Source organism: Bos grunniens, chromosome 27 (genome assembly GCF_055505025.1).
Source record: "Bos grunniens cultivar Pamir isolate PY7600 chromosome 27, Bosgru_T2T1.0, whole genome shotgun sequence".
Taxonomy (NCBI): domain Eukaryota; kingdom Metazoa; phylum Chordata; class Mammalia; order Artiodactyla; family Bovidae; genus Bos; species Bos grunniens.
The window spans coordinates 33,016,440-33,028,530 of NC_141191.1; the positions used below are offsets into that span (position 1 = coordinate 33,016,440).

Sequence of the window (12,091 nt, forward strand, 5' to 3'; positions counted from 1 at the left end):
TATCTTAGGGGGAAAAAAAATGAAAAGAAAAAGCAACTAACGTTTTTCTCCGTTGCTTCCAGCACTCCTCTGCAGTAGCCCCTTGGTCCTCATTACTTACTTGGCATTAATGTGGATTTAGAATCTAATTTCAAAGGATTTCCTCCAGATATAGTTCTTGTGTTTATCAATAATGCAACCTTGGGAAATATTGCTCACGTACAGCGTTTAAAGGAAAACACACGACGACATAATTTCCGTATGTGTATGCGTGTGCTTAAGTTCAAACAGTTTTGTCTCATAAATATGTAAATTCAGCCTGCCTGTTTTCGTATCCCTGAAGCACACCTGAATATTGCTGCCTGTCTCATTAAATCAACATAAACGACTCAGTGAGACACACAGCACAAGTTTCTCCTGGCCACAGCTCCCAGCCCTGGATGACTAGCAACCCCCAATGTGAAATGATGGAATAGAGGAGGTAGAAAAACCGCCGGCCACAGGCTTCAGGTACATTTTATATACAAGCAACCAGCCAGACGCTTCTTTCTAATTTAATTAACACAGGTGTCAATTCAACAGTAGATCCCCAGAGATTTAACAAAAAATCCTTGTCATATAGGAGGCAGAAAGGAAAGAATCGGATGGATATCAGACTCCACTCTTGGGGTGATTCTTCCGTGTGAATGACTCAGAAGTAGCTCAGTACAGCTGTTAGTACCACTGATTCGTCTCAAACCTGGCTGGATATGAGCGTCATCTGAGAAGTATTTAAAAATACAGATCTCTAGGCCCAGCCCCCAAGCAAAACATAATAGGTTAAAGGGATACAACGGGGAGTTATGGGTTAAATACAATCTCTCCTATTTGGAAAGAGTTTCAGAGCTTCTATTCTGAAGCCAGTTGTGCCTCTACAGATACGTCAACACGGTGATTAAGTCATTATTGGGTTTCTTTGTTTTATAATTGTTTTGTTACACAATAGTTTATAATTGCTTAATATTTTACATAAGATTACAAGATGTTTAATTGTATGTAGTTGGTTCATATTGGGGGTTCAATATGTGGAGATTAAAGTAAGCAAGCTAAAAAACAAAAGCAAACATAAATCATGGTTGTATTTAAATAGGGGCCCTAAAGCAGAATGGAGAAGGCAATGGCACCCCACTCCAATACTCTTGCCTGGAAAATCTCATGGACAGAGGAGCCTGCTAGGCTGCAGTCCATGGGGTCGCTAAGAGTCAGACATGACTGAGCGACTTCACTTTCACTTTTCACTTTCATGCATTGGAGAAGGAAATGGCAACCTACTCTAATGTTCTTGCCTGGAGAATCCCAGGGACGGTGGAGCCTGGTGGGCTGCCATCTATGAGGTCGCACAGAGTCGGATATGACTGAAGCGACTTAGGAGTAGCAGCAAAGCAGAAATCTTTAAGGGGTATCATTTTCCTCAGTGATAATTACAAATGGATATCCATTTTAAATGGGTTCCTAGGTGGCTCTAGGCATAGAGAATCCACCTGCCAATGAAGGAGATGCAAGAGATGAGAGTTTGATCCCTGGGGGTTGGGAAGATCCCCTGGAGAAGGAAATGGCAACCCACTCAAGTATTCTTGCCTAGAGAATTCCATGCACAGAGAAGCCAGGTGGGCTACAGTCCATGGGGCCAGAAATAGTCAGGCATGACTGAGCAACTAAGCCCATCCATTTTAAAAGTGCTTAATATCCTCCATTCTGCATCTCAGGAATGGCTTAGATAGTATAAATAACCCTAGGGCAAAAACAGATTGACTTAAGTCATCTTTACATGTGTCTCACACCAATGAAAAATTACTTATGGGACAGTGTTAATGGCTGTCTGACCTTCACATGACTCTTAAAAAATCAAGTATAGTATAGGAAAATGCAGGGAAATCTCACAGAAAAAATACTAGACCATATAACCAACAAGGACCTACTATATAACAGAGAACTCTGCTCAATGTCGAGTGGTAGCCTGGATGGGAGAGGAGTTTGGGGGAGAGTGGATATGTGTATGCGTATGGCTGAGTCCCTTTGCTATCTACTATCACAACATTGTTAATTGGCTATATTCAAAAATAAAATAAAAATTTTAAATACTCGACCATGAACAAGTATTGTATACAGTGGTTCTGTCACTAACCCATGTGACTGTTGGCAGATCATTTTCTTGAGGGTGCATCTCCATGTTTTCCTCTGTAAATAATCAAGTTTTAAATCACTAAGCACCTTAAATTCCCTTCAAGTGGGATAATGCTATGTGGTTTGTAAATATTAAAATAACCTAGCTCTACACCAAGTAATGCATGACCTTAAACAAGCCACTTCATCTCCTGACCTTGGTTTATTTCTCTGTACTTTTCAGGCATTAAAGAACAGGGTGCACCTCAGAGCACCTAGTCAAATATATCAGTACTTTGACAAGTCAACACTGTTGTTACTTCACGACTTTAATAGTGATTTGAATAAGCAAACTTCATATTTGCCCCTGATTCTAATCTTGCACCAGAATGGCAAAAAAGAAGTTAGTCTGTTACCATGCTCATGATTTTGTTTGGCTGTAAATAAGCCCAGGGAAAAAACTGAAGCTAAAGGATTAAGTGACTTGCCGAAGACTACACAGAAATGTGGTTAGACACCTGTGCCTTCCGTTTTTGGTTTGCAAGATGAATGCTCTCTTGAGTCTATGTACCCCCCAGAAGATTCCCATGCTCCCCTAAACCCAATGACATTAAACAAAAATACAAGTCCTTAGCATGGTAAGGGAGAACTCATGACTTGGCTCCTACCTTATATTTTCCATCATCTCCAGCCATACACTTTCCACCCTAGCCTCCTATCCCAGCGTACCTTTGTGGAGAGTCCATTCAGTGTCTGGAATACACTCTCCCTCCCTTTCCCATGAGGAGCCCCTATATTTACTTCTAGGTTCAGTTCAAATGTCACTTCCTCTCTTAATTTCCCGATTCATTCCCTGGCCTATCTGCCCATCTGAGTTAGGCACCTTCTCTCTTGCCTTAACCTTTAGTGAAGTGGCTCAGTCGTGTCCAACTCTTTCCGACCCCACGGACTGTAGCCTACCAGGCTCCTCTGTCCACAGGATTTTCCAGGCAATAGTACTGGAGTGGATTGCCATTTCCTTCTCCAGGGGATCTTCCCAACCCAGGGATTGAACCCGGATCTCCCGCATTGTAGACAGACGATTTACCATCTGACCCATGGCTTTTGCCAGTAGCCTTAACCTTTGGGAATATACATATTTGTAATACTCAGATACAATATTATACTCATATGCTCACTGTTCTAACCCTCTCTCTAGACTATGAGCTCCTTGGTGTTTCATTTCTGTCCACCCAGTGCCCAGCTCAGGCATCACTCTGCTGGACATTCATTAAATCTCCAAAGAGGGGACAGAGACCAGCATCTGTAAAGACCTAAAGTCAGCATCTGGCATTAATTCTGTTTCCTCCCACCCTGCCTCTTTCCTTCCACTGTTTGTAGCCCTCATTAGACACTGGCGACCCTGTTACTATGTCCAATGCTTAGACGCACAACATAATGAATTACCTAGTACTGCCCGGTCCAGGCTAGTAATTGTCAACCACATGTGCATATCTACATTTAAATTAAAATCAAACATTTAGTTCCTTCGTCACTCTAACCACTCTGGCTAGTGGATACCATATTAAAACACAAAGATGTGAACCTTTTCCATCACTGCAGAAAGTTCAGTGCTGACTTAAGGCCCCAAGACACACCCTTCCCACCCTAGAAGAGCTGGAGATGACAACACTTGAATGGACCGATTTAGTCCTGAGAAAAGACACTGGCAACCTATTAATCTAACTTATGTGTACATGAAGGATAAAAGCTGGAAAGCTGCTTCTTAGAAACATTTTTATTAATGTTAAATCTATACAGAGACAAGAGATGGGAAAGATAACTTCTGAAGATGTTTTCACTCGCTGATAATTGAAATTTAAGTTTTATTGTATTTATAAGCCTAGCTGCCTTGCTTCTAACAATCTTTTTTAGACTCTGGGAAGATTATAGGCCATAATTAAAGGATTTCAGTTTTCCTATTTAGCCTAGCATTGTAAGGAAATTTTAAGTCAATTAATGGTGATTTTTAAAATGAGGATTTAGGAAAATCTCTTATCTCCAGGAATGCTGAGAACCTCACCTCCCCCGCCCCACAGTAGTTTAACATTTTGTACAGTTCTTATCTGTTCTGTTATTTCACTTGTCTTATCGATAGGATTCTAAACACCACAAATTTGGAACCAATTAAATGGCTTCCTTAGAATGTATGTGAATTGTGTTTATATGAGATATAATTATAAAGATTTCTCAGTAAAAGATAAAGGAATATTTGTCTCAGGAATTTGATTTTTTTTTTTTTCTGAGATGAAGCTGACTTGACTACTTATTTCTTCTCAGCCTTTTGGCATAACTTCCATGAATGTTACTACAAATAAACATAATACATGCACTCTGCATTTATTTTGAGCTAAAGGATACATACTGGTTGATGCCTGTGTTGGATACAAACAAGGGAACCATAGTGGAGAGGAGCTGTGTCTCCCTTTCTCGTGAAATAGCATTCTGGGTCAGGTTAAGTACAAATACATCCCTTGATCATGGTGATAGCAGCATGAAATTCACACAATGGTGGAAACTCAACAGTATTACAGATTGCATGGGGCAAAGGAGGTCTTCCAGTTTTAAGGACAGTATATATAAAAGCCTCAACAATACAATAATGAAGAGCAATTGTTTCTTTGTGACCAGATCCTTATTTCTCAGCAGCCTGTAGCCCTTAGCCCTGACCTTGCAAGGATAGAAGGGTATAAAAGTAGTGTGTCCGTCACGCTCTTGCCTATTTCTGGGAGACACCTGGGAGGGAACATACCTATCTATGGAAGGAAAATGTGGAGGGAATGGTGTGCTTTATTGTTGCGCCTCTTTTCTTTTTCTTGTCCTATAGGAAGTGGTTTCGGATGAAAGGCATCAAGGTGGACAACTCCTGGAAGAACCAAAGTTGCTGCATTTCAAAGGGAATACTTTCAGTCTTCAGATCTCTGTCCTTGATATCCCCCCATTCCTCTGGAGAATTAAACCATTCACTGCATGCCAGGTACTGGCCAAATGGGTTTCCAATAGAAATAGCTTTGCTTTAACCAGCAGGCATATCACAAACCCTAGTAAGGGTACTCCTGACTTTCCTCCTCCTTTAAAACTATGGATTTCATTTCAAAACTGTCACAGATGTGTAACTGTTTGGACTACACCCAGGGAAACCTATTGTCATAAACCCATGGGTTCCTAACAGGTGGGGGAAAAGGTGCTTGCGTGTCAGGTAATATAACATGTATCCTCTCTCCTGTTTATATCACCACTCAGGAAAGGTTGAAGAAGGCCATCTAAGAACTTAGAGCAAGATTTCTTTGTGGATTTGTTTTAATTCATATCAGTTCATTATGAGACAGTGTTTTAAGTCCTATTCACCTATAGAATGAACTGGATATTAGGGAGAAACCTTTTAAGGGTGATCATTTTGAGTTGTAGAGAGCTCTGGCCAGCCAGGTGGGATCAAGAGATTTTGTCCTAAATAGATGAAATGCTTGCTGCCGAATGAATTGAGCAAGATGGGAAGAAGAAATCACAAATTGAAAAACAAAGAAATATTAATGCCTCTTAGAATATTTTTATGTAAAAATATTTGTGTCATCATTCATATACCTCATTATTAGAGACTTAAAAAAATTTCAGGATGACTTAAGAGTCTCTTTGGATCATGTTAAGGAATTTTTGAATAGTTGCTTAGCGTGAAAAGATATCAACTTGTGACCTTGTCACTGAATTCTATGAAAATGTTCAGTGATAAGCATTGTTATCAGAAGCAGCCAACTGCTCTACCATTGTTTCTTAAGCCAGAGTCATCTGGGCTTCAAGAGACAGGACATTTCCTTAACTCTGGAGCTTCTGGGAGACTGATACTGATCTGGACTCACAGGAGGCTTTCACGCTTCTCTGTTCTGCCCATCAGCATAACCTGCAGAGCCCTGTGGGTTTTTTCACCTATCTTTACAGCATTCATAAACATGCACAAGATATACCAGCTTGTAGGATGGAAATCAGTCAAATCTCAAAGAGAAAAACCTTGACCATTCCATGAGAGTTAGAAGAAATTTGCACCATCACTGCTTTCTAACATTCAGAATTTTCTAATCAAATAAGGTCATATTTTTCTGTTTACTTTTCATTACCTCAGGAGCTGCCCCCTCTATGTATAGTTTTAGAGCATTCAAAACAACAAGTATCTCTCTCAGGGCCCTGAACAATTTTTTTGGATATTTAACATATTTTCTTATGGAGAGAGGTTTTCTATGAATAAATGTATTATTTATGATGTTCTAGACCTAGACGTCTCTGTTTCCCAGAAAACAGTATTCAAAGTTTGCAGGCCAAATTGAACTTCAGGGTATTGTTAAAAGAACTCCTGATAGTCGTGCAAATTCCTCTGTTTTAATCTTTATTTAAGGGCATTGCTTCCCTGGATCTAATGCAAGTGACTCCAAAGTAAATATGAAGTTTAATGTTTGCAGATAAAAAAAGAAAGCAGATAAAGAATTATAACCTCTCAGGAGCACTTAAACAACACTTCCAACACCAGGGATTCAGTGAGAGCCTCAGGTAGAAAAGACTTGGAGGAGGGTAATGCCTGCTCACCCCGGAGGATGCAACAGGGCCAGCCAAAGTCAAAGGGCGCTGGCTGGCAAAGAAGCCCAACCAGCTTTACTGTCAGGATGGGTTGGATTGCATAGAGGTTGTGAACATGTATAAATATTTGACTTCTGTAATTGAGCATAATTTGAAAGAGTCGTGGAAAGCTGAACAACAATTTAATTTTCTCTGCATCAGGCAGCTTGCCACTGAGGTTTCATTTCCACTTCATTTTTCTTTCCCACAAATGGCTTTCTGCTCTATTCTTCCTTTCTTTTCACCACCCTACCACCAATTTATTTACTCCTGTGATCACTGAACTCCCCCAGTATATGTGACTACATATTGTGCTTGGCATAATGGCCACGCTGTGTCTGCTCCAGGCATCAGATGCATACACTTTGGGGAAGCTTTGCATTCAGCCTGATTGAACCTCATGGAGAGCATCATGTGTGCTGACATACCGGGCGTGGATAATAGAGAATGGCTTTTGATTTGGCTTAGTGGATGGGAACTCACAGAGCTCTACTGCAGAGACAGAAAACCCCACTATTGCTGACATCACTTATAGGTCTCTCTTTCACCTGGTAAATGTCCCCATCATCTTCCAAGTCAGTGGATAGACAAGTTAGAGTTATTGGTATTCCTGGTATTCCCATCATCTTATTCCTCTCTCCCTTTCTTTAACTTCAAAACAGCAATCTAGGAATCGACATTTTCCAATTGGTACCCAAAGCTGACTCTCTAAGAAACCTTTTTTTTTTTTCTTTCATCTGGGCAAGGTGGAATTTCCCAGGCATGGTGGTATCCAGTGCATAAAATATTAATAGCTGCCCTATGAGACACCAACCAAGAAAAATTCTTAGAATGATGTGAGGTCCAGATTGGGTTTAGAACTATGTGATGAGAGCCTATGTATAGGAGGACCAACTAGATTTTAAATCTTGCTGGTTTCAATTCTAGAGGATGACAGTTTATGAAATGCTAGGGTACAAACCTTATTGCTTATGAAACAAGGTAGGATGGATGAAAGGGAGGGGCATGTGAGGTTACAGGAGTTCTTAGGAGACCTGGTTACCATAGCATCCACTAACCTTGATTCAAAGAAAGAAAGAGACCCACAATGCTAGTCCTTCCAAAATAAACAATTATTCATAAGACTCTACCACAACAAGGGATATGCTGTTGTCCCCTTAGAAGACTCAACAACCCTTCTCTGCATGGAAATAACTCTGCTCCCAGTAGGTTCCTGGGACCTGAGAGCTACTGAATCGTATCCCCTCTTCCTTGCTCACAGTGGGGGGTAGAGAATCTGTAAAATATTATAAAGCTGAATCTAATAAAATATTAATTTATTTTTTAAGTCCTACAGAACACCAAGCCAGGCTGTCACCTCCGTAGGACGAAAGCAGCTGTCTTGCAGCATGCTGTGTATCTTGGAGAACCCAGTGTCTGTCTCCTGCTAGGATACAATTTACATTCTCTCCATCTGCTAGGAAACTAATTATAATGGGACTCAAAAAGAAAACATTTCCGGAATTCTTTAAACACACATAACTTTGCTACACTTTGTCCTCTAGTATTACTTTCCCCAGAATTCCTCTCAGCTCAGTGAACATCTTGGTGTTTTGTTTTGTATTTTTGGGGGGGCGGCGGGGCAGAGAAGAATAAATGAAAGCAAAGATGATTGCCCGGGAAACACACTAACCACAGTGCTTTTATTATTTTTAAATGTTTTGTTGAGCACCATTGGCAGCTGCTACTCAAGTCAACAACAACAAAAATATTCTTTTGACACAGTCTTAAAATCAGATTTTTTTTAATGTTTTGATGGTGTGCAGTAGAATGGAAAGAAAAGCAAGAGGCATTTTTGTTTGTTTGTTTGCCAATTCTCATGTCTTGCTACAAGAAAAGATTATGCCTGCACTGGGTTCTCCCAGTGTTCTCAGGAGAAAATACACAAAATTTAGTAAGCGACACGACAGAAGATACTTTTCAACACATCATCAGTGCCGTCCATTTTTTCTTTTTTAACGAAGATAGTATCACCAAAGACTCAAAGCCACTGCAGGAAATGTAGGTTTGTTGAAGAGCTGGACCTTGAATTCAGCTCTATCTCGTTCTGAAGTCCAAACATTTATATTACACGGTAATGACTCAAAATTTCAGTTTTAGAAAACAGAGACCTCTTTGGTTAGCGTAGTTAGGCAAAAACACCTTATTTAGGCGAAAGCATCAATGAACCATGGGGCCCTCTGTTATGCTTATTTTCACTGAAGGGGATGATACTGAGTGAGTATAAAAATGTAACATCTATTCACCACCGTGCATTAAATAGATAGCCAGTGGGAAGCTGCGACTGTACTCCAGTGAATTTTAAAAATGCGCTGGTCTGGAGAAGAGTGCATTTCAGGGCTAGGAGATTGAGGCTGGACAGAGAGAGGACGGGGTGAGAGGACAGAAGCCCTTGAAGGCCTGGCAGGGGGCTGTGTTGACGACGGCAGGCATCCTGGGGCCATTCTTGTCCCCCAGGCAAAGGGATCATGTAATGAAAGCAGAATTTCCAGGTGATGTGGTGACATCAGTGATTCCACTCATGATTACAGGCTCTTCCCTGAAAAATACCCGTTAACTGCTTTCTGCTTCCTCCCCAGTCCTCTCATTAATTCTGTGTAGTAGAGATGGAGACGGGAGGCTTGGTGAGCGGGCTACTCCAGTTAGCTATGATGAGACCAGAGAAGAGGCTCACACATGGAAACAGAAAGACTGTAGGATGACAGTGAGAGAGATGGTGATAATCCGTTCATAAAAGGTAGACTTGGGCCTGCCCTGGTGGTCCAGTGGCCAAGACTCCACACTCCCAAGGCAGGTGGCATGGGTTCGATTCCTGGTCAGGGAATATTCAACATGCTGCATGGTGTCCGCCCCCCCCCCCAAAAAAAAATGGTAGAATGTTTAAGAAAGGAAAGGCCAACTGAAATTATTTGTGCTGATTGGGGTATAATGTCAGTGATGGCTGTTAATGAAATAAAAACCAGAGATGTAGCTGCTAGAGTCCTCCAGAGAAATAGCAACTGGGCGTTTGTGAGCAGATGAGGATTTGAAGAGCTCAGTCGATGGAGAGAGAAGAGCTGAAGGCTGAGATAGGAAGTAAAAGTTACCCTGGTTTACTGAACCAGGACGCAGCAGGAATAAGATTAGACAGCAAGGAGAAATGGCAGACCGTGTATAGTATAGAAGCATCTGGTATAGAATTTGGTGCAAGTGGACAGTCACTTTTGAGTGTTTTAGGGAATGACTTCCTCTCAAGTTTGCTGGGAGGCCCACCAATCAGGCTTCCCTGGTGGCTCAGAGGGTAAAGGGTCTGCCTGCAATGCAGGAGACCTGGGTTCAATCCCTGGGTCAGGAATATCCCCTGGAGAAGCAAATGGCAACCCACTCCAGTACTCTTGCCTGGAAAATCCCATAGACAGAGAAACCTGGCAGGCTCCAGTCCATGGGGTCGCAGAGTCAGACACGACTGAGCGACTTCACTTTCACCACCATTCAGCAGTGCCCTCTGTTGCTAGGAGGGAAAGAGAAGAGCTCATAAGTTAGTCTCTGTTTAGGGAGAAAGTGGGAAAGAGGTGCCATTCACTGGTTCTGTGCTGCGGTCTTGCTGGTATATGAGCCAGCTGTGCCCCAGCCATGGGTTTCCTTGGTGACCATTAGCTTCATGCTTCTCCCAGCTTTTGCCCTGGACAACAGCCTCTCTGTGGGAAAACACTAGGGAACCTTCCAGCACACCCAGCTCATCTTAGTTTCTCAAAAGACTACTTCCAACCTACTGGCGTTTCATTAGAGAATGGTTTGGGTCGAGAAAAAAATATTTTAATCAAGGGATTAATGTGCTTATAAAACCTCTGGAAAACCTGGGAGAGCCAAGGTCAGAGAAAGCCCCCAGAGATATGAGGAAATCAGCAAGTTCCACGATTTCAGGAAACCACCGCAACCCTGAAGCAGACGGTTCTCAGAAGCCCCTGCAAACCTCACATATGCTGTCAGCTGAACCCTTGAGGTTTGCTTGCTGGTACCAGAGGAACAGAAACCATTTCTTCCCTTCCTTCCAAATTTAAAACAAGTACCTCTCATTGGCAGAACGGAAATCTGAACTCCCTGCTGGCAAGGGCTGTGAAATGTAGTTTTCAGACTTCTAGTTCTTTCTGTGAAGGGGAGAACTGAGGATGGGAGAGAGTTGCCTTCTTCCTAATAGCCCACATTCTGCACAGGGATAAAGGCAGCTGCAGGGTCAACATATAGACCTCCTCTGAGCCCTTAGTCCATTGCCTTCCCCTTGGTTCAAGTTTAAGAGCAAACAAATGAAACAACACCCCTACATCCCTTGGTGGGATGTGTGGTAGGGGTTAATGCCTGATTTCTTTTTCTCATATTTCCCAAAACTGGCTCTCCTGTACTCAAGTCTTCAACAATCTAAACTCCATCTCTCCCTGCTGATCCCCCCTAGCAAGTACCAAGAAATCAGGATCTTTGAGACTTCCTGCAGAGAAAAATGAGGAAACCTGCAAGTGTATAGCTTGAAGCTCAGGGATAACCAGGGAACTCTTGGTTCCTTAAAGTGGGTACATTGAATTCTAAACATGGCTCATGGTCTTGTAACACCTGCTGACACCATCACCAGTCACATTTCAGAGAATCAAAGTTCCAGACTTGATCCATCTTTTGCCACCTTTCAGCATCAATATTGGAGAAAATTGTGTTTGTAGTAACAGGTAAAAGAGCAGATTAATGAGTCAAGGGAAAGAGAAAGAAGTGAGATGCAGTTTACTATAGGCTGGGAATATGAGGTCATTGCCAAGGACCATGGCCTGATTCCAGTAGGAGGGAAAGACTTTCTGGTAGATGGAAGAATATCAGTGACTCACTGACCTCCACTTCACATTAATATAAACCCACATGCCCGAGACAATTGGTGGCCAGCACTGGCTGGTCATGGGGAAAGGAGGAATACAGATTTTATAACTTCCCCCCAACCCTCATTTAGTGAAATGGCTTTTGCCACTCGATTGTAAGTCCCTATGAAGTGGAGACCAGACCTAAATTCTTACTATTCCTTTATTGTTTATTTAATACAGTGTCTGGTTATTAGAAGGCATTGTACATATAACTGTAGAGTGGATGAATTGAATGAATGAGGAATTGACAAAATAGATTGTTCTGGGCTAACCTGTTGTGTTTGTGTCTCTCTCTGGTGTGCGTGTGTGTGTGTGAGTGATCCTGCAGTAGGTGTCTCTCTCTGGGGGGGGGGGGTGTGTGTGATCCTGCAGTAGGTGTCTCTCTCTGGGGTGTGTGTGTGTGTGTGTGTGTG

The 12,091-nt window shown here is 42.0% G+C and overlaps 1 protein-coding gene across 14 annotated transcripts in view; it reads left to right on the forward strand.

Annotated features, from left to right (window-relative positions):
* Nucleotides 1–12,091, forward strand: part of UNC5D (unc-5 netrin receptor D) — a 641,211-nt gene that overhangs the window by 595,897 nt on the left and 33,223 nt on the right. For 13 of the 14 annotated variants that reach the window (XM_086379671.1, XM_086379676.1, XM_086379681.1 and 10 more), the window contains one exon: nt 4,988–5,137. In XM_086379671.1, the coding sequence (XP_086235797.1) occupies nt 4,988–5,137 (150 nt within the window). Of the gene's footprint in view, nt 1–4,987; nt 5,138–8,090; nt 8,429–12,091 lie in introns of those variants that run through there. The other variant, XM_086379683.1, reaches the window with a different exon arrangement.